Raw genomic sequence first — 23,795 nt, 5'->3', positions numbered from 1 at the left:
GAAGGCACCTGAGCAAGACCATTTAGAAACGTTTATACCGTTTGGGCTAGCAGTACAAGAATTATGTGATCACCTAGACGCTACGTTCAACAGTTCCGGTCGCATTGTACCATAAGCGAAAGGCAGTGGCTACTCTCGCATACTTGGATGAGGGATCGTCTATGACCCTTGTGGAAGAACAGATTATTACCGAACTCGGAATGACGGGTAAGCCACAACCATTAACGTTGCAGTGGACAGGGAACATCACCCGGCAAGAGCTGGGGTCAGAATGTGTCTCATTGCAAATTTCGGGAAGCAACGAGGCGAAGAAAATGATTTTGAGTGAGGCTCGAACGGTGAAAAAACTCTACTTGCCAAAACAACGAATCGATTTTGCGGATATCGTTAATCGTTATGAACACTTAAATGGACTTTATGCAGAAAATCAAATTGGAAATAAGCCTAAAATTCTCATAGGACTAAATAACGTCCACCTGCTGGCGCCTCTAGAATCACGTGTAGGAAGGACCAATGAACCAATAGCGGTCAGGTCACAGCTTGGATGGACTATTTACGGGCCAAGAGGAATATCGTCTACTAATGAGTTTCTTGGTTGTCACTATGATCGAACTAACCAGGAGCTCCATGATCAAATGCGTGAATACTTCGCAGTAGAAGAAGCAGGAATTACCGTTAAGCAACTTCCAGAGTCTAAAGACGAACGTCGCGCGAAAGAGCTGCTGGAGGGCACAACAGTGCGAATCAATGGACATTTTGAGACAGGACTATTATGGAAGTCAGACACCTTCCGATTTCCAGATAGCTACGCGATGGCCTATAGACGATTATGTAGCCTGGAACGCCGTCTTAGAAAAAATCCTACGCTTGAACAGACTGTGCGTGAATTGATAGACGAATATCAGGCGAAAAACTACGCGCATAAGGCTACGGTTCAGGAATTAGCATCAGCAGACCCACAAAAGGTGTGTGTTTTTACCGCTCAGTATAGTTATTCATCCCAAAAAGCCTTACAATGTTCGGCTGGTATGGGACGCCGCCGCTCAGGTAGATGGCGTGTCGCTAAATGCCATGCTGCTTACCGGCCCGGACATGTTACCTTCGTTTCCAGCTATAATTCAGCAATTTCAGGTGCGAGCGATAGCCTTTGGAGCGGACATCAGGGAAATGTTTCATCAGCTGCGCATTAGGCAAGCTGATAAACATGCGCAACGGTTCCTTTTCCGGACTGATCCTTCAGCAGAACCGGACATTTTTCTCATGGACGTCGCAACATTTGGTGCGGCCTATTCTCCTGCATCGGCTCAATCTATACCTATAAAGAAGGATTTCTGTCTGTCTGTCTGTCTGTCTGTCTGTCTGTCTGTCTGTCTGTCTGTCTGTCTGTCTGTCTGTCTGTCTGTCTGTCTGTCTGTCTGTCCTGTGTTCCTTATAGAATCAAAAACTATTGAACCAATCGGCGTGAAAATTTGCATGTAGAGGTTTTTGGGGCCAGGAAAGGTTTTAGTGATGGTTAGAGACCCCTCCCCCCACTAAGAGGGGGGGGCTCCCATACAAATGAAACACAAATTTCTGCATAACTCGAGAACTAATCAAGCAAATAGAACCAAATTTGGCATGTGGGTGTTTTCAGTGACAAGAATTTATTCTAGGGTAATTTGAGACCCCTCCCCTCTTTATTAGGGGAATTATAACTCCTCTCCCCTTTAAGAGGGGGGGTTTCCATACAAATTTCCTCATAACTCGAGAACTAATCAAGCAAATGGAACCAAATTTGGCATGTGAAAGTTTTCGAGGTCAAGAAAATGTTCTATGTTGAATTATGACCCCTCCTCACTTTAAGAGGGGGGGCTCCTGTACAAATGAAATACCAATTTCCTCATAACTCGAGAACTAATCAAGCAAATGGAACCAAATTTGGCATGTGTGTGTTTTTGGAGACAAAATTTTTTTCTATGATGAATTGGGACCCCTCCCCACTTTAAGTGGGGGGGGGGCTCCTATACAAGCGAAATACAAATTTCCTTATAACTCGAGAGCTAATCCAGCAAATGGAACCAAATTTGGCATGTAGGTGTTTTTGGAGGCAAGAATTTTTTCTATGATGAATAAGAACCTCTCCCCACTTTAGGAGGGGGGGGCTCCTATACAAATGAAATACAAATTTCCTCATAACTCGAGAACTAATCAAGCAAATAGAACCAAATTTGGCATGTGGGTGTTTTCGGTGACAAGAATTTATTCTATGGTAAATTGAGACCCCTCCCTCTTTATAAGGGGAATTGTAACTCCTCTCCCCTTTAAGAGGGGGGGCTTCCATACAAATTTCCTCATAACTCGAGAACTAATCAAGCAAATGGAACCAAATTTGGCATGTGAAGGTTTTCGAGAGCAAGAAAATTTTCTATGGTGAATTAGGACCCCTCCCCACTTTAAGAGGAGGGGCTCCTGTACAAATGAAATACAAATTTCCTCATAACTCGAGAACTAATCAAGCGAATTGAACCAAATTTGGCATATGTGTGTTTTTGGAGACAATTTTTTTTTCAATGATGAATTGGGATCCCTCCCCACTTTAGGAGGGGGGGTCCTATACAAACGAAATACAAATTTCCTCATAACTCGAGAACTAATCCAGCAAATGGAACCAAATTTGGCGTGTAGGTGTTTTTGGAGGCAAGAATTTTTTCTGTGATGAATTAGGACCTCTTCCCACATTAGGAGGGGGGGCTCCAATACAAATGAAATACAAATTTCCCCATAACTCGAGAACTAATCAAGCAAATAGAACCAAATTCGGCATGTGGAGGTTTTTGGAGGCAAAAATATTTTCTACGGTGAATTAGGATCCTTCCACACTTCAAGAGGGGGGGCTTCTACACAAATGAAATACAAATTTCCTCATAATTCGAGAACTAATCAAGCAAATGGAACCATATTTGGCATGTGGGTGTTTTTGGAGGCAACCATTTTTCCCATTATGAATTAGGACTTCTTACCTTTTTAGGAGGGGGGGGCTCCCATTCAAACGAAATACAAATTTGCTCATAACTTTAGAACTAATCAAGCAAATGGAACCAAATTTGGCATGTGAGAGTTTTAGATGGCAGAATTTTTTTTCTGTGGTGTATTACGACCCCTTTCCCTTTTAAGAGGGTGGGCTCCCATACAAATGAAATACAAATTTCCTTATAATTTGAGTACTAATCAAGCAAATGGGACCAAATTTAGCATGTAGGAGATTTTTGAGTCTTGAATTTATTTTATGATAGTTAGAGACCTCTCACCCCTGTGGTAGGGGGATCTGGACTCTCATACAAATAAAACAGAAATTTTTGCGAAACTCAAAAACTAATCCAACTCGAGAAATTCGAGACTCTTCCATAAAACATTAGTCAGTACAAGACCACAAAAACTATCTATAGTAACACTAGATCATCCAGGACGAGACGGTCGTGAGTGTAGCCGGTGACCCGCCGTCGGAAGCGCCGCCCACTGGGGGGCTTGCAAAACTCGAGATAGTGACAAAGATCATCCGAGATTCATGATTTATGTACAACACAGGTTAATTTGTGGCAATACGAAGTTTGTCGGGTCAGCTAGTATATTATAAACTTAAACGCTTCACAGCATGCAGAAGAATTCCCGGATGCGGCTAAAGCTATAATATGTCGGCATTACGTCGATGATTATCTCGACAGCACTGATACGGTGGAAGAGGCGGTGGATCGAGCTCAACAGGCCCTGGGAGAAAATGCTGTTAAAAATCAAATTCCGCTGCAGATGAACGAAAAGGCGACCGAACGAGTTCTGGGAATTATATGGAATCCCCATCAAGATTATTTCACATTCTCAACGAGTGTACATGTGGACCTTCAACCGTACCTTACGGGCGATAAGCGTCCTACCGAGATGATGGCTCTCCGCTGCATAATGAGCCTCTTTGACCCAGTTGGACTAATGGCACCTTTCACCATCCACGGGAAAATTCTGTTACAAGGTTTTTGGCGTACAGGATACGAGACAAAATCAACCTCTACAAAATTTAGTTCCGAAACCACGTTAACATTGTGTAAGTGCGCATCACGTGCATTCTGTGTATTGGTATTGGTGTCAGCTTTAGCCTTATAGAGCTTGCTAATTTGCGGTTGTGTTGGTGGTTTGTCTTCCCCCAGTTTGAAAAACGTCATGGAAAAACCAACAGCAGCAGCAACAAATCGCGTGTACGTATATGCGGCATAGTGTGTGTACGGTAGCTGCCAGCAATCTCAATATAATCAATATATAGGCTAACCCACGCGCAAGGTGTCGGCTTGATGTCATTTGTTATTTGTTTACCGCGCGCGATGAAGGAGTACCGCAATGTCGTAGTAGTTTTTGGCGAGAGGTGAGCGACCCGGCGACATATTTCGGCGGTTGAAATTCCACGGGGTGAAGCGGAATTTCATCTATAACACCATTCATCGGTACCGAGAGACGGGCACGGCCGAGGACCGTGCTAGATCCGGGCGGCCGCGTTCCACGAGGACACCAGCAGCCATCAAGGTGGTGAGGGAGCGGGTTCGTCGAAAAATGAACCGCTCGATCCGGAAGACCGCTGTTGACCTGGATGTGTCGATCGGTACTGCCCACACCATCATGGCGAAGGACCTGAGATGCAAGCCATACAAGAAACGCAAGGTTCATGGGGTAACGTAGCCTACAACGAAGAATACTGGACAGAGCAAAACTGATACTTTCGCGGCACGCTGGTCAGGAGTTCGTGTTTTCTGATGAGAAACAACTCTTAATCTTGCAACAGCCGCACAATGTCCAAAATAATCGGCTCTGGGCGCCGACGTTGGCCAGCATTCCCTCGTCCTCCAGACATCCCGCGGTTCCAGAGCGCCGTGTCGGTGATGGTTTGGAGAGCCGTATCCAAGTGTGGGAAGCTTCCACTGGTGTTTAACGAGAAAAACGTGAAACGCCGAGTACTATAAGACCGAGGTTCTGGAGAAGGCCGTGGGCCCGGCACTTCGTGGCCTGTACGGGAAAGATAATTACGTCTTTCAACAGGACGGCGCACCGACCCACATGGCGAATATCATCCAAGCGTGGTGTCGGAAGAGTTTTACTGGTTTTCTCGATAAGACTTTGTGGCCTCCCAGCTCCCCGGATCTTAATCGCCTGGAGTTTTATGTATGGTCGTACATGCTGGCCAAGCAGAGCGCACCTAAAGAGAGCACTATGGACTAATTTAAGAAGCTCATTTCCAAGATCTGGGACGAGATGCCCATGGACCAGGTGCGTGCCGCGTGTGATTCTTTTTAAAACCGTCTCAAGCTCGTCATAAAGCACAAAGGGGGGGGGGGGGGAGGGGGGGTGCTTCCACCAAATATGTCGTAAAGGTTCTCATTAAACACTGCTTCAATAAAAATTATCTCAGAAAAGGATATCTTGTATTTTCATTTTTAAACACATTTTTAAAGTGTATTCGAACTTATTGAACACCCTGTAGGGGTGACTCCAAATTAGTTACGTCACTCGCCTCGCAGAATAAGGGTGATTGACTCGAGTATAAAAATTATTGAGGCTTTACATTACTCAATTCTGCCTATCCGGTTCTGGTTTTTACGACGCATCAGATGCTTATCCTGCATCAGTCACTAGGTAAGACCAGACGAAACGAGAACCTTTTCTGGCGGTGGCGACAGGTAAAAGCCTTAGAGATCTCTGATTTCATCCCTTTGTTCGGCCGGACCGGCGGACACGGGCACATAAGTAAGTTACTAGGCAAGTTCCGAGAGTACATTTTACCAATAATTGGTAAAATAATTCATTGATGAATTATTCATCAATGGTTTGCGTATTGTCAGCGACATACGATTCAGCCAAGCGAAATAAGCTATGGCAAGTAATGCTAGAACGTGCACGTGGTGTTCAAACTAGTTTAGTTGATTTGGGCGTCACTGGGTTTTTTCAATGTCATGAATCAGTCAGAATGGCGGGTAAGAGCTCAGCCGCTTTCGTGACTTTAGATGGACTGAAGCAAGGGCTATTCAACATTGCCGCAAGGTGCAGGACATTCAACACTGCCTTTGAAGTCACGCTGCCGGAAAAGGATCAGCTGGATGTAGTCCCTCTTGAGGACTGTTGGTGTACCGTGAAAACTGCCATTAACAGTGCACCGGAGAACGTCTTAGGCCGTGTGACACCGAAGAAGCACTACGATGAACACATGAATGGCGTGCAGGCGGAAGACCGTGATAGTGGAGAAAGTGACTTCATTGGTGCAGCAAGAAGAGGAGTGGAAAGGCGGGGTTATTTACCCTATTTACTAGAAAGGCGATAAGCTGGATTGTGAGAGCTACCGAGCGATCACTATCTTCAATGCGTCCTATAAAGTGCTTTCCCAAGTAATTTTCCATCGACTATCGCTAATCGCCAAAAGAGTCGTGGAAAGTTATCCCACCCACGCAACACCTGTTCATTGATTTCAAAGCCGCATATGATAGTGTAAACCATGGAAAATTCTGGACGAAAATGGCCCTTCGGGTAAGCTTACTAGACTTATTATGGCTGCGATGGATGGGATCCAATGCTATGTGAGAATCTTGGGTGGATTGTCGGCGGTCCCGTTCGAATCTCGCAGGGGACTTTGACAAGGAGATGATTTTTCCTGCCTGTTATTTAAAATTGCGCTTGAAAGTGTTATAAGACGAGCTGCGATCGAAATGGGGGGCACGATTTTCAATAAATCCAGTCAATCTACTTGCTTTGCCGATGATGTGGATGCTGTCAGCAGAACATTTGAGGCGGTGGAAGAACAGTACACCAGACTAAAATGTAAAGCAGACAAAATTGGGTTGAAGATAAATTTATCTAAGTCTAAGTATATGTTGGCGGGCGGGAGCGAGCGCGACAGGGCACAATACCGTGGGCACGACAGAGACAGTACCGTGGTAATCGGCGTCTCTACGGCGAACCCAGTATTCAGAAAGTGGCTAAAGCTGGGCGGATACGTTGGGCAGGTGGACATGTTGCTAAAATGCCAGTTGACTATCCTGCAAAAATGGGTTTCGCATCGATACTGGTAGGAACAAGACGAAGATGGGCACAACGAGTGCGGTGGCAAGATCAGGTGGAGCGAGATCTGGCGAGCACTGGGTGCCCGCAGCTGTCATGGACCGAAATAGATGGAGAAATTATTCTCCGCAGGCCTTGTCATAAGACATTAGGCCAATTTAGTAAGTAAGAGGGAAGGTACAATCTGAAGCGCGAACGTGGAAAGGAACGTTAATCGTTTGGAAAGCAGAGCCATCGACTGCAGCAATTATCGAGGAGTAACTTTCCTCAACTCGGCATACATAATTTTCTTCCGCATCTTGTGCCGCAGAATGAGATCTTTACAGGAATCTTTTTTTTTATTTTTATCAAATACCAACGTGGTTTTTGGAAGGATGCTTTATAACGGACGATGTGGAAGTTCTCCAGCGAGTAAAGCATGGTAGGTTACAGTGAGCCGGACTTGGTGCCGGATGGAGGATGGCAGCCCAATTTTATTACGGATAATCAAACAAACATGAATGCTTCGCTCACGGGAAGCATTGGGAATGCATTTAGTTTTAGACTTGTTTCAAATTTTGCTTGAAGTGAGGTTAAATTAAGAAAGAGTACACATTTTCCGTTAAATTCTACTAGTTATTTTATTATTCCAACCTTTGAGAATTCATTGCAGTTCAAAGTAGAATCTTTAAATCGTCCTTATGCAATCGAACTAAAAAATGCAATGCAATCGCAATCGCGTACAATCGAACTAAAAAATAGTGCTGCTGCTACTCCGTTACTAACCAAGACCGATGAAAATCGCAAAATGATTGTTAGAAAAAGCATGTAACCTGTTCCTCATTGGTCAAGTTCATCAGTTGGGATGGAAAGGAAATTAGTTCAAGACTTGTTAGTTGGTACTAAGAACCAGGGAGTCCCCTGCATCTTCACAAACATTTCAGGAAAGGAATTGTTAGTAGAAGAGGAACTAGATCAGAATCCATTTAGAATAGATGGGGTGAATTATCGGCAAAAGCTATGAGTGGATTCTGTATGGCTTTATTAAAAGGCGCGCGATTATCTTGTTTGTATCGTAGCTTTCATCAAATTATCCATTTGATTTTAAATCTGGCTATGTTTCATGCATCCAATGTTCTAAAAATATCCAGGATATTCCCAATATTTCTTCTCATTCGTAAAGGCCACCCTTACAAACTGTACGAATTCGTTTCCGAAGGGCGAGATAGGTCAACTGACAGATCCATTTGTCAGGTGCGAGTTCAACAATGAAACGCTGCGATTGCGTTTTCTCTCTTCAACTCTACCCACACTCATTCTCAGCCAACGTAAACAAACAGTACCGTTCTCATTCGCACTAACGTTATCGCGGTTGAATGAATCGAATGGAAGGTCCGCTATCCCATTCATACGTAACCAACACATCGAGCGCACTACTCTGTTTCTCGTACCTGACGGAGCGACTGCTGCTTGCACTCGTTGAGGAACTGTCATTCATTATTCAATCGTCCGTCTGCTTGCTATCTGTGTGTTTCATTGTCATTGTGGAATTCCTTCATCAATGCAGCAGCGCACAAGTAGTACGGTTCGACCGATGGATTTTGTGTAAATTCGACTTTCGCGACGACAGGAGGTGCTGCTTTCCAGTGCGTATTAGCTTCCTGAAAACGGCAGCGGTGTGCAATCAAAGAAACAAAAATTTTCAACGATATGAAACCAGAACGATCGAATGTGCAAGTTTTTCTCTAGCCCCGCACTTTGGTTCGGTTGTGTATCGGAATTTTGCCAATCTTTTCGAAAACAGAAGATAGCTGCGGAATTAAGTGAAAACTAACGAAAAAGAGCGTGTGCGTACGGGTTTTTTTCGGTATATGGTGGTGAGAAGAAAAATCCTTGATCCCTATTGGATCGACCGTGAAGGCACAAGGGAAAAAATTAGCCCCAAAAATCAAGATGGCGAGCAGCCCTCGTCACTAGTGTGAGAGAAAGGAAAAGATATCCTCTTCGCCTCCTTGTTCGCTGGAGTGGAGTGTGTTGTGTCATTCAGCTTTAGTGCTGAAACATCGCATCGCGGCTCGGCACGGCAGGCAGTGAAATCGCTTTTTTTTAACCAGTAGTGAACGAGGGCTTTTCATATTGCTGTCATTATTCCACACGATACACTATGGTGTGAGTCAGCGAGAAGAAAAACAAGTGTACAAAAAGGTGTAAACCCCTTCGAACAGTGTTATTTTGCTGCCTGTGAAGAGTTTTCTGATTGAAAAATATTTAATTCATTCATTCGTTCGCTTATTGTTCATGTTTTCAGTGTGTTTCCTAATTTAGTTGATTTAGGATTAGTTTAATGTTGCAATCAAATTGGTGAGTGATTGTTCGAGAAAAAGGATAAAACAGCGAGCCACCGAAAATGTCCGATAAAATAAAAGTTGCGGTGCGGGTTCGACCGTTCAATCGACGAGGTAAGATTTTTTTTTCTTTTTCATTGACTCATTTCCTCATAATGCTCCCCTCGCTCCGGTTTCATCACATGGATCCAGTTTTCGATCCCGTTCCGTCTACGGGTTGCGTTGCTTTGCTACTACCACTTTCGTCAAAGTTTAGTCATCATCATCATGCTTTGTTATGGTTGTTCACTTTTTGACCCTTGAGCCAAGGTGCAGGGGCAGGCAGGCAGCAGCATATTCGTTGGCTCTACAAAAAGAGAGATTTTTTTTCTATACCTACACGTAGAGAATCGAAATCAGCGTTTGACCTTCAATTATTAGCGCAACCGTTGCGTTGTAAAGTAGCAGTTTTGTATTGGAAGGTGGAACAGAAGCGTCTGAAAACGGCTCTGCCTATAGACAGCTCAGCTCCAAGTATTTATTGGACTAAAGTGGGTTTATTTCTTCTTTTTTCTGCTAATGACCTGTTCGTCAAAGCAGGCGAACGTGCAATTTAGATAGAAACATTTAACAAACTTCAATTTAGAGCGGTGGAAAAATATTAAAATCAAACGTAATGTGGGTGAGAACTATTGAATTCGACAAAGTTAAAGATTTCTAATCATTTGTAAGCAGGTTAAGATTCAAATACATTCCGTCGAAATGGAGATCAGTTCAGGTCATCTTCATACCGAAAGCTGGTAAGAGAGACAGGACGAATCCTAAATCCTTCAGACCTATCAGTCTATCTTCGGGTCTATTGAAGACAATGGAAAAAGTTCTGAAAGATTATGTCGATTCAACATACATGCAATCATATCCATTATCTGAATATCAGTTTGCATATCAATCTGGTAGTTCAACAGTAACAGCACTTCATACGCTTGTAGGTAAAATTGAGAAATCTCTTTCAGTAAAGGAAATTGCACTTTGTTCTTTCCTGGATATTGAAGGAGCTTTCGACAATACTTCTTATTCATCTATGAAAGATGCTATGAAAAGTAGAAAATATAATACGCACATAATCGACTGGATTCATACCATGCTGGCAAAAAGAGAAATCACTTCTGAGCTTGGAGGGTACTCTATGACACTATGACAATGAAGGCAATGAGGGGATGTCCACAATGAGGAGTTCTTTCACCACGTTTGTGGTCTTTAGTTGTAGATGATCTACTTAGGAGTCTAGAAGCTGAAGGTTTCGAGGTTGTCGGCTTTGCATATGACCTTGTCATCATGGTGAGAGGAAAATTTGATAACATAGTTTCGGAAAGAATGCAATAGGCTCTAAGGCTTTCCCAATCTTGGTGTAAGAACGAGGGCTTAAGCATTAATCCGACAAAAATCGTAATTGTCTGATTCACTAAAAGGAGAAAACTCAACTTAAAGCTTCTCAAGCTTGAAGGAAAGCAAACAAAATTTAGTGAACAGGTAAAATTCTTAGGTTTAATTCTGGACGCAAAGTTAAACTGGAATGCACATCTCGACGTAGCGATAAACAAGGCAGTCAGTGCATTATGGCTATGTTCAAAAACCATCGGAAGGAAATGGGGCTTAAAGCCAAAAATGATAATGTGGATTTACACATCTATTATAAAACCGAAAGTTACGTATGCTTCGTTAGTCTGGTGGCCAAAAACAAAGGACGCTACTGCTGAATCAAAGCTTGCAAAACTTCAACGACTTGCGTGCATTGCAATAACCGGAGCAATGCGTAGTACTCCATCGAAAGCATTAGATGCAGTTCTCAATCTGCTTCCTTTGCATGAATTTGTCCAATTGGAAGCAGAGAGATGCGCTCTGTGGCTTAATAAATTTAAAAATGTTTCATCGAATCATTCTGGTCACATGAGCATTCTGAATTATTTTAAAATAGGGCCTGTGTTAAGTATGAATGGAGATTGGATGAAACCTGAGGATAACTATGACACTCCCTACAAAGTGTGCGAAACATCATGGTTCGTCAAGGCTCAACGATATTTTTTACTGATGGCTCAAAAATTGGTTCAAAAACTGGTGCTGGAATCTATGGTCCTGGAACAAAAATATCAGTAGCAATGGAAATATGGCCAACTGTGTTTCAGGCGGAGATTTTTGCAATAATTGAATGCGTAAATGTTTGTTTGAGGATAGAAATATAAACATGCAAATATTTACATCTTCTCTGATAGTCAAGCAGCACTGAAGGCACTAAGTGCTTGTAAATGTACTTCTAAAATAGTTTGGGATTGCATTATTTCTTTGCGACGTCTATGTCAAATGAACTCAGTCAATCTGTATTGGGTTCCAGGACACTGCGGCATTGAAGGCAATGAAATAGCAGGCGACTTAGCAAAGGAAGGCTCTAATTCATAATTTATTGGTCCGGAGCCTTTTGCGTAATATCATATTGTGCAATAAAAATGGAACTTAGACGCTGGGAAGAACAAAAATTGACAGCCAATTGGATGGCAGTCAGAGGATGTAACCAATTCCAAAGATTCCAAGATTCCAATTCCAAAAACCACCAAAAATCTCACAGAGCTCAATAGGAGAACTCTCTGTACATACACTAGCTTTGTAACTGGGCACTGTCCGAGTAGATATCATTTTAAAAACATTGGTCGGATTGGTAATGATATCTGTCGCTTTTGCAATCTTGAAAGTGAAACTTCGGAACATCTGTTATGCAGTTGTGGTGCGTTATATACGAGCAGATTTAAATTTCTCGACAAAGGTTGTTTATCTCCCGGTGAGCTTTGGTCAGCTAATCCCGGGAAGGTTATTGGTTTCATAAACCATATCATACCTAACTGGGAACGTGTAGCGGGAAATGGCCAATCACTTGAATAATGGTGTTTGGTTTGCCTGACACGTACAGCAAATAAGGATATACTACAAAAGTTCAATTCAATGGACAAAGTAGTTTAAGTCCCCCCTAACAAAAAAGCAGGTTTATTTTTAGTAACAAGCAATCAGTTATAATGTATCGTAATTGAAAAGTTAGTCATGTTTTCTTATAAACAAAAGTTTCCCTCATGGATAAATGGCTTCATACAATTTCGTTTGTGTTATTCCTAGCTATCAATTTAAACGGATTTTTATCTCGAAAATAAATCTTTATTTTTGGGAGAAACTGTGTATTACTCTCAACACACGCGTCATGGGACGTAAGCAATACAAATACAAAGGAGATAAATGATTAAACAAGAAACCTGCCTTTTAGTTGAAGGTAGATAAGAAAGTGATCGTCGCCAAAAACAATAAATTGAAGGAATAAGAATAACAGTGGCCCATGTTATCAACAGACAGCTTTAAAGAAAATGTGTACAAAAATTCAGATACCTACCCACGGTGGGAGGTTCAATGAATACCTTTTCATTGGAAATTATACTCTTCTAGAAATCTTCTACTCATAAGTAAAAAGTAACACAAGAGTAGTGTCGTCAGAGTTTATCCGATTACATATAATCACAAGAATGACTTGTTCTATTATCGCATCTCAATCCACTAGATGCTTTCACTTTGCATGTGGATATTGCTCATTGCAAGAAAAATGTTATTGTCAAATGTGCGCAATCCCTCATAAAATGCTTTTTAAGGTTGAATCGTTTCGGTATCTTTGGCGCACGTTTTCGTTAGATTCCAAGCAATAAGTGTGCCAAAGACACTGAAACGATTGAATCTCTAAAGAGCACTTTCATTAGTGATTGCACACTTTTCACGATCAAATTCAAATTTTTCATTCAGTCAGTAGTATACAGTATTCAGTAAAATTGTAAGCATAAAAGGTTAGACTTAAGTCGCCGAGTACCAGTCAGCGTTCAGTAACAGCGCTTATGACGCCTACGCTCTCATCGAAACCTAATCAAAATACGACGACTAGCCAGCTGTTTAACGACTCCTACCCCGTTTACCGACAGGATCGGTTGCGTTCAAATTATTGCAAAAGCACAGGAAGTGGCGTCTTGTTAGCTGTTCGCCCCGGTTTTAAGTCCCGCACGGTCCAAAAAGCTCAACAGTTGAACAATTATAGGTCTCGATTACCATTGTTGACACAATATTCTATTTCTGGACCCTTGATCTGTGCTTCGTTAGCATTATACGTAGACTACGCTTACGAAAGCTCCACTTGTAAAGATCTGTAGGCATCATTCTCCTTTACTAAGCCAGCCACAGCAACGCTTCCTGGATACTTCCTAAAGCCTCTCATATTACTTCAGTGCGATCAATTTCAACGGCATGAACGATTTTCTGGTCAATGTTGGTTGGGATGAGGATCTGGGCGATTATGATGTTAGTCTCGCTGCACCGACCATTTCTAACATTCTTGTATATACAATCGATCAGTTCGTGCCCGTTACATCCAAGCGCGTACCGCCTAAACCAATCGACTGGGCATACGCTGATCTCAAGCACCTTAAAATGATGAAACGTGAAGCCCTTAGACAACACAGCACTGATGCTTCGAGAAAAGGATAAGTAGAAATAAAGTGTAATAAATAATAATAAAATAAAGCTACTCAATGATCGTGTGTATAACGCCTACCAGAACAATTTGCAACACCGTCTTAAGGCAAACCCAAAAAGTTTTTGGCGCTACGTGAAAGAGCAACGTAAAGAATCTGGATTGCCGTCTACGATGTTTAATGGCCTGTTCGAAACCGACTCCACCGCTGACGTTGCCGACTTGTTTCGTTCTGATTTCAGTAACGTTTTCACCAATGAACATCTCGAACCGCAGAATGTAACCATCGCCACCGAAAATGTTACACGATTTTCTATACCCAATTGCGGATACCCAGTAAAAATTTCGTCGTTACACAAAATGAAATTTTCCAAAATTTTTATTCCAGTTAAACTCTTTCTACGACTCACGAATGTTCAATTGCTGGGGCCCCATGATTTATGAAATCAACCGATTTGATTTCATTGAACCCATGAATATTGTACTGTCGGCTTAAGCTCCATACTTAGTTTACTTCAGTGGCGACGGTCTGTTATCGATCCTGCGCCGAATGAATTATGGTCTTCCAGTACTCAATCCTGGACTACCTTTTTTCAAACCCCTCGAACACCAACTGAACGTGCATCATCTTCGATAGCGCACATCTATCAGTCTACTCCGAAGTACGGCCTCTTCTTGATTCTCTGCTTAAAATAATTTTGGCTACTCTTTCGTCGAGCATTCTCGACGCATATTTGCATTCAACAGGCTATTTGCATTCTTAATACAGCTCGTGGTTCATGCGTCTGCGCTACACTCCATTTTGGATTTTGCAAAATTTTACGCTAAAACCCCATGCATTCGTCGATTAGCTACTTTTAGCGTCCATGATCCATGTCCGTAAACAGCCACCGAGAGGGTTAGTGTTCTCTAGAGCGTCAGTTTTATTTGCAAGCTATGGGGCTTCCGCTACAAAATGTAATACCTGCGTAAAGGCCAATTCGCAGCTGCAATTATTAGTCGTTTTATTTTGCGACTTACATTGTTGTCACATGTCACGAGCATACCAAAATATATTCAGTTCCTCTGCGGCACCAACACCATTTGGATTTCTACACCATGTACTTCGTTTTGGTGGTGTTAATAATAAGTCCTAATTTCTCAATAAATGACCTAAAGGCTTCTTTCCCTGTTCTACTTTTGATTTTTACTCATCCAGCGTCACACGAATCAATCAAACTAGTTCTATGAGAAATCCATGTCCTAGTGTTAACTGTCACAGCTCATTTCGTTTGACTGAATCGTATGCCGCTTTGAAATCCATAAAAATATGATGAGTCTGCAAGTTGTACTCCCGGAACTCGTCAGTTACTAGACGCAGGGTAAATATCTGATCCATCGTGAAGCGACCCTCATGAAAACCAGGTTGGTACTCGCCGACGAAGAACTCCGCTAACGGTCTCAGTCTAAAACACAGGACAGGGAGAGCACCTATCACCTATGGCAAAATTCTTGCACCTGACCGTTTTGTAGAAACTCCGTTTGTCATTGCTGGCGAACCTCTCCTCTTCCGTACTTCCGCGCTCCGTACTTTCTGCGGCCTCGTAATGGGTCACAGCGCAAGTAAAAATCCCTTAAAACAGCTAGGAAAATTGTAAGATGACTCTTGCCGTTTCTGTAACCTAGAAAGTGAAAATGCGGAACAACTACTGTGCAATAGACCAAATCATCATACTGTCAATTGACAGATACTGTCGCCCTTGTTTACATTTTGGAAAATTTTTCTTTTCATTTATATCGAATGTAGCCCCAAGTAGCACACGTTGTCACAATTGAGTCGCAGCGGCTGATATGCGACAAATTTAAATGTAAAACTTCGGTTACAGTAACCTAAAATATAACAGTTGTGTAACCGAAATAGCGCTTATGTAACTAAATATGGTTACATTAACAGTTACTCAATAACCAATATGTAACATGTATAGTTACAAAATGGTTACTATTGAAGTTACACATAAACTGTAAATTGACTTTCAATTGGTGGCAAATTAGTTATCTTGAAACTTTTATTGCGTAGCGAAAACAATGCAGCAGGTTTATTATTTCAATCTATGGCTGTCAACGTCAAGCAGTAAATTTAACTGTTGAATATAGAAGAGTGTATAAATTTCGGTTGTTATTTCAACACAAATTTTAATGCAGTTTCAAATTTATGGTGAAACGCATGATTCTAGCTTTGGAAAATTCACGCGCTCTTATTTAATCTAGCTTTTCGTTACTTACTTCATTGAAAAATTGATTTTTTGTAAAACAAATATGTACAAATATAAAAATTTTAATTTTAATTTTCTGATTTTTTAATTTTATTCTTAGCAATAATGAATTAGTGAAGCATTCTCCTAGAAATCATTAAACAACAAATTGTTTTCGCTATCACTTAGTAAAATTTATAGCCATTTTGCCTTTGGTTTTAACTACTACACCATCGACCTTGAAGTTTTGTATCGTTTTCGGCATATTGCATGAAATGATATGAAGCAGACATTGCTCATAGATATCGGGAAAATGTGTTTTTAGTGATTGTTGTGAAAAGAAAGTGTTAATTTAATATCAAAGAATAGTTTCAGTTTGAATAATACAGTTTACCAGCAGTGTTAATCATAGAAGGTTACATTTCAGTTACATTCTAGTTACACGTAACCTTAGCCTTCGACCTGGTTACGCTATCGGTTACGGTAACCAATATTGAATCTGTTGTGGTCACTTATTTCTTATGTCATCATTTCTAAGTTACATTGTAACCTATTTTCATTGCCGGTTTCGTTTCGATGTAACTTGATCGTTTTGACGTTTGAGAATAATCAAAATTAGTTTACTTAATACCAATGTCTGTGCGGAGAAGATTCCAAGTACCATCAATTAAGTAAATAAACGCATTTACAAGAGCATTTTACAACCCGTGTACCAATTGTTTATCTTTACCATAAGTAAAATTCTTGAGATCTAGTTTTTGCATAATCCGTTGTGTTTACAAGGAACAGTGAACAAGTTGTTGCGAAAATGTTACTAGCCGACTTTTGTTGACTTCGTAACTGCTCGTAACGGAAAATTAACTGTTTTGCGACCAGCAAGTTGATGACAGTTTGGAAAAAGGTTTCATTTGTGTCACTTGATAACTATTTGGTAACTCGTAACTGAAAGGTGACTATTTTGCGACGACCAAGTTGTTGACAGTTCGAAATTAAGGTTTCAATTTGGCCATTTGGTAACTACCTGGTAACTTTTTGAGATTTTTGTCACTAGAAAACTAAAAAGTAACTATTTTTAATTTTATGTAACCTAACTCGTTACAGGTATCCTAAATGTAACTGCTGTGCAACCTTTTTGTATTTTTTTATATTTATGATTAGTTACAAGTGCTACTTGGGGCGTGTGTGTTTAACATTTTACAGGTATAACAGCTTTTTAATTTAGTCAGTCCACAATCATGGGTCACACACAATTGTGGGTCATTTGCCAATTTCCGTTTGAATATCACCTAATGATTGATCAAATTGTTAATTTTACTTTAACAATTTCTTCAATCAATTAGTATAATATTCACGCATTAATCGGCAGGAAAAGCTAAAATAACCCATAATTTTGTGTGACCCATGATTGTGGACTGACTGTACTCTTTCATAAATGGAAAACATTTTTTGACACGGTTTAACTACAAACTTCAGATGTGTGAATGAGTTCTGCCAATTATTTGTTACATAATACGTTAGTAGGACAATGCCATCAATTAGCAATTGGAAATCTTATTTTTCTTCTTCAGCAGCATAGAACCGGGGTGGCTCGTGCTGTTTCAAGCACTCGTCTCCATTCAACTCGGTCTTGGGCCACTCGTCGCCAATTTCCTAGTCGTCTCAGAAGTCGCAAATCGCTTTCGACCTGGTCGAACCATCGTGCACGTTGGGCCCCCCTGTTCCTGGTGCCGGTGGGGTTGTTGAAGAGGACTATTTTCGTCGCACTGTCGTCCGGCATCCTTACGACGTGTCCGGCCCACCGTAGCCTGCTAACTTTCGCTAGATGTACGATGGGAGTCTCCCCAAGCAGTGCCTGTAGCTCGTGATTCATACGCCTCCGCTACTCTCCGCTTTCAGTTATTACTCCTCCAAATATCGTCCGCAGCACTTTCCGCTCGAACACGGCAAGGGCGCGTATGACCTCCGTGAGCAGCGTCACGGCTTCAAATCCATATAGAACTACCGGTCTAATAAGAGTTTTGAACATTGTTAGCTTCGTGCGGCGGTGTACGCTTCCTGACCGTAGCGTTTTACGAAGGGCAAAGTAGGCCCGTTTTCCCGCTTGGATGCGCCGCTGGGTCTCCTTGCTAGTGTTGTTATCCGCGGTCACCAGCGATCCCAAATACACGAACTCCTCTACCATTTCTAGTTCGTCAACGGCTACCGTCCGTGGGAGGCCGCGATTGTTTCCTTTGAGCCTCTTTCTTTGATGTATTTGGTCTTCGACGCATTTATTTTTAGCCCAATTCTCCTAGACTCCGCTTTCAGTCTGGCGCAGGTTGCCTCCGCCGTTCCGCAAAGTTCCTAGCTATGATATTGACGTCATCTGCAAAGCCTAGAAGTTGACTCCCCTTGGTAAAAATCGTGCCTCTCCTTTCGATGCCCGCTCGTCGGATCACCCCCTCAAGAGCGATGTTGAACAGCATGCAGGATAAACCGTCACCTTGTCTCAACCCTTGCCGCGTCTCGAAGAGACTCGAGAGTGTCCCAGAGATGCGTACGAAACACATCACTCGATCCAATGTAGCTCTGATCAGTCGCGTCAGTTTGTCCGGAAAACCGTGTTCGTGCATTATCTGCCATAGCTTGTCTCGATCGACTGTATCGTATGCTGCTTTGAAATCAATAAAGATGTGATGCGTGGGCACGTTGTACTCCCGACAATTCTGCAAGATCTGTCGGATAGTAAAAATTTGGTCCGTGGTTGCGCGAGCCCCCTTGAAACCTTGTGCTATCGGTAACAGGATCTGGGAGAGTACCTTGTAGGCGGCGTTTACCAGCGTAATACCGCGATAGTTTGCAGCAGTCTAGCCGATCACCGTTTTTGTAGATGGAACAAATCATTCCTTCCATCCATTCCTCCGGTAGCGTTTCCTCCTCCCAAATCCTCGATATAACCCAGTGTAGAGCCTTTGCAATTGGAAATCATCATACTAATAATAGTGATACGACACCCTGATGTGGCTGACAATAAACAGGGGCCTGCCACAATGTATCAAATAACTGGTCGTAGTGGTAAATGTACTCAACAAGGAAAAAAGCAAGCTAAAGTGGTTATTCACCAGAGTACCAAAAGAAAAACTAGAGTGCTCAAAGGATTCGTTAGCGAGAATGCTGGACGAACGATCAGTTTAGACAATATTCAGAAGGAACCCGAAAAAGGCCGATGGCTTTGAGATCTTTCTCGGGTGTTTCGGAAGATTGGAAGATTGGAGTGATGTGGATGTGGAGGACTTTTGAATTTGTCATAGGATCGATATTTGCAACTGATATTTTAAACTTCTCTTTTATTAAAAAATTGCTTCGAGGGTTGTTTTTAAAGTGGTGTGAGATAGTTTTTAAAGCTCTAAAGCACTAGCAATGTGTAATAAATATAATTCAGTTACTTTAAACTTTAAACAATCACATCTGCGAGTGAAAAATTCATCTGCCATGCAATCACCATTGATAATATGTAATTTTTGATCAAACATCAAATACCTGTTTGATTCCCTACAACTGGCAATCACGTTCGCAGCAGATTCGCAATGAACATCAATTTCCTTAGCTAAATTACTAAATGAATACAGTTTAGTGCGTTAGCTTACTCCCATGGATTGATAAAATGTTCAGCCCACCATTGCACTCGTTGCCTGACGGTCAACAGTCTCGAGTACCGGGCCAAAATTTAATCACTTCACTAGCAAAAAAGGACCTGTTTCGAAAGTGCAAAGCAAAAGCAACTTGCTGATATATGTATTTGCATAGCAAATTTGCCATTAACTAGCGTATTAGCAAGTGCACTGCAGTGAGCAGTGACGGTACCGTACCGGCAACAAAAAAGTCATCCGCTCAGAAAGCAGCAGCTGAACGAGTGTAACCAAAGTTGTCCAATCCGACGGACTCGTTGTAGGTGAGTTTTGTTCATTTCCTAATTGGATTATCCGGTGCGATGTTTCGCACCCTTTTCCGTCAGCAAAAAAAATGAAAAGGGTGGTTCTGTCTGTGCAACGTTCGTTCGACTCATCATTTGACGTCCCAACAGAATCACGAGCGCAATCTACGAACGAACAACTCGACCTGTTTGCGTACTGCTTAGAGCTTGGCAGTGGGGAAGGCAAAATCCTATGACCGAATGGGTATTGTACCGTGTTTGAAATTGCAACTTCAAGATGAAACTGAACGAGAGTGTGAGAGTCAGAGAGCTGGAAACGCTTCGAGGTGACCGACGAGTGTGTGTGGGCTTCAGCCACGAACGACTTCCTTTTCTGTTTATGCTGCGCGTTATTAAGGAGTTGCGAGTGTGATTTCACTACTGAAATGCTTCTTTTTTTCTTCTCTTCTGTTCTACTTTCAGAGCTCGAACTTGCCACCGAGAATGTGATAGAAATGAATGGTTCACAAACGATTTTGAAATATCCTGCCACACTAGATAAAATGGAGAGGTAAGTGAAGGTCGGGTAGAACCACGCATTTAATGTTTACAGGTGACGTTGTGGGCACAATTCTGAACGCTAAACGCATTCAGATTTCTATGAAGCTTCGATAGTTCATAATACGCATTCATGGATATATAATATTGAATAAGTTTTTTTCCACTCTGGAGCATTCCGGCGCCAGTGGCCGCGCACCTTTCTTTGATAGCATATGCCGAACGTAATCTAAACGAGTGAAAGAGAGGTGCTCCGGAATTCACCCGGTGACGATGTTTTTTTTTCAAGGACCTTTGTGCGTTCCAAGCATTCGGTTCTCACCCCACCCACGACTTACGCTCCGATACTGTTGGTTGATCCATGGACGACTGGGGCTGCCTGGAGGGGCACACTGTTTTTATGACCGTCCTTCCGATACGAAAGCAGTATTGTGCTTCTCGACTTAATTTGAAATACACATTCAACCTGGGGTTCCATTCATCTACTTTTTCTTCGAAGAGAAATTTATTCATAACCTCACCAACTTTGTTTTATACCGTTCGTTCGCCGGGTGATCCTGGCTGGAGCTCGTTCCAGCCAGGAGCGTGCATTGTGTGCTTCTTATTTATTATCTATTAGGTTATTTATTATCCCGACGAGCTAGAGGAAATTCTTGTTAGCAGTTTTGGTTCGTCGGTGGGGTGTGCTTGGTCCTTTATAATAGAACATAAACGGTCGGGATTGCGTCACGGATTTCGCGGTTAGCGAACAGACGCGCGTAGACGATGCTCGGTTGTAATGGTAATTCCGTCAAAATATTACCTTATGCTCGACACGGCTTGTTGTTATTTGCTAATAATAGTTAGGTACCTGTTTCGTCGTCCCAAGTGCAATGATCTCGCTTCAACTAATGGCTAGTTACGATGGTTGCGTTACCACAGCACCTACATAGGATCTTATCGTCATGTTGGATTATTCATGATGTTTTGATGTAGCCCTTAGTGCTTTTATTTATGGCTTGAAAAGTCTCGACAATTCGTGTACATTTTTCGTCAGTTCCGTCGGTTCTGATTGTTTTCCAGATAAGAAAAACGTAACCAATTTTGACACTTAATCAATGTCAAGTGTTGAGCATAAGAATTAGATCTTTGCTTCGTAACATTTGCAGAACTGAAAGTTCTTATTTGAATTTTCTGATTTTTTTCTGACCGCTGGATTAAAGGTTGTAAAAATCAGAATCGATTTTGCTGAGAACAATAAAAGAAATTACTCCGTTTTATCAATGCTATCCCATCAGACAACATGACTGTATTCTATTTTGGAACGCGCGAAGATCAATCACGTCTACTCGTTTTCATACCTATAAAGAAAGAAGAAAGCCGGCACACATGCGAAAATCTTACCGTAAAAAGTTATAAACAAATTTATTTTTAACTTTTAGTGCATGCATTTATTTTTGGAATTTATGCGAAACCTATATTGGCTCACAAGCGCAGTTTCATCTAGAATCGAACGTCGTTCGCTTGTCGTGATCAAATCTGGGTTAATAAATCGTTTGATTTTCAATGACGGCGAACAATGCCTGCACAAATTGGTTCTATAGAACATGTGACGCAGTGATTTTTTGCTGTCCTCAAAGGCACGGCATCCCGAGGCCACTTCCTTCCGATGCGTGCGTGCCTGCTGATGTACCTTCTGTCTCACTATGTGCTGCTGCTGACACACGCGATTCGTTTTATGTTCGTTTTATTCAGATAAGCTATAATGTGTGGAATGTTAGAGACTTTTCCGGATTCGCTTTTAAGGAGAGTTTTAATGGAATTTTCTCTTATCAAATATTAACGGTTCAACTAAGGTTTTTCTTTTTCCTCGGAATAGTAAGAACTCAATAATCTGTAAGAGCTTTCTTTTCTGGAAGTAATGGACGTATCATTTCATACAATAATTTTGCAAAACAATCATACCTGTGTTTTGCGTCCATTCGAGATTATATTTGTCAATAGCTTTGGGCCAACAATTTTTCGACAAAGGTACTCCGTTGCAATCGCTTCTAAAATAATTTAGCAAGAGCCTGTGATGCTTCGACGAGCTTCAATGCTGCACCGTCAACGTGCACTCCCATTATTCAACCACCGATTTTAACCCTACTGAAGAGCCCAACGAAAAATGATTGGAGGTGAGCGCTGGGCATGGGCGGTCGACTGTTTATAATATTTTCTGCGTCGATCAGGTAGCTTTCACGTACCTCGCTCTTGGATACTTGCTGCGGCGACTTTAGCTAGGATGTTCTTCACAGGTTGGACGAGCCTCTCCCAACAGCCACCCATATGAGGTAATGTGGGAGGTTTGAAGTACGGAGTACCACGACGTTCTTGGTGTGTTAAATTTGCCTATCACTATTAGTTTTTCTTAGTCTGAAAGAACTACCGCTTCTTTAAGCTCCTTATCCGTGCGCAAAACCCGAGTGTTCAAAGATTCGGTGCTGCATATGACGTTTACGGATCTTTACTAACGTTTGGTATCATAAAAATTTTACCAAATGCTCGGCTGTCCAAATCTCGGCAAAATTTAGCCGACTTCGGTGCTTTTTTTAAGTGTGTATGAACTGGTCAGTACGAGATGTATCGCTCTTGCCGTAGGACATCAATCCCCAACGTTTTCTCATAAGGATAAATAGAATTCCCGAAAAAAACGAGACAAAATTGGCCTAATCTCTTGTAATTCTACTATATTTTATGCGACCTTTACAGAGCCAGTCCATAACTTACCACACTGATGACGGTTACAAGTCGTAGGCAAACAGTAGTCCGGAGAATTCAACACCTCCGTACGAAAACGGGACACATCTTTTATTCTTTTGACTCCAGAAGCCTGCCCAGCCGAGATTCCAACATACGAGGACAGGTTTGTTAGACCAGCATCGTATCTCGAATCAAACTGGAGAGAAGTTTGCACCAATCCGACCCAAAAGAAACTCTAATCTTCCAGCCTATCCCAGACGCAATCCCGTCAATGGCCGTCGGGTGTAACATAGCATTCGGATTTCAAAGGACACTGATGTCGCTTTTTACGCGTTTTTTTTACGCGACTATTTTTACGCGAATTTCGGAATTTATGCGGTTTTTTACGCGATTTTCGGAATTTACGCGGTTTTTTACGCGAATTTCGGAATTTATGCGTTTTTTTTACGCGAATTTCGGAATCTACGCGGGTTTTTTAC

General features: G+C 41.9%; 1 protein-coding gene across 6 annotated transcripts in view; it reads left to right on the top strand.

Moving 5' to 3' along the window:
* Positions 1 to 8,576: 8,576 nt before the first annotated feature.
* Positions 8,577 to 23,795, top strand: part of LOC128738727 (kinesin-like protein KIF13B) — a 96,021-nt gene continuing 80,802 nt past the window's right edge. The window contains exons 1-3 of one of the 6 annotated variants that reach the window (XM_053834058.1): positions 8,577 to 8,720; positions 9,353 to 9,503; positions 20,521 to 20,608. In XM_053834058.1, the coding sequence (XP_053690033.1) occupies positions 9,452 to 9,503; positions 20,521 to 20,608 (140 nt within the window). In that variant the 5' untranslated portion in view covers positions 8,577 to 8,720; positions 9,353 to 9,451. Of the gene's footprint in view, positions 8,922 to 9,352; positions 9,504 to 20,520; positions 20,609 to 23,795 lie in introns of all 6 variants that reach the window. The other 5 variants (XM_053834056.1, XM_053834055.1, XM_053834054.1 and 2 more) reach the window with 5 other exon arrangements.

This window comes from Sabethes cyaneus, chromosome 2 (assembly GCF_943734655.1).
Source record: "Sabethes cyaneus chromosome 2, idSabCyanKW18_F2, whole genome shotgun sequence".
NCBI classification, from domain to species: Eukaryota; Metazoa; Arthropoda; class Insecta; order Diptera; family Culicidae; genus Sabethes; species Sabethes cyaneus.
This window is presented reverse-complemented; position numbering and strand designations above follow the sequence as displayed.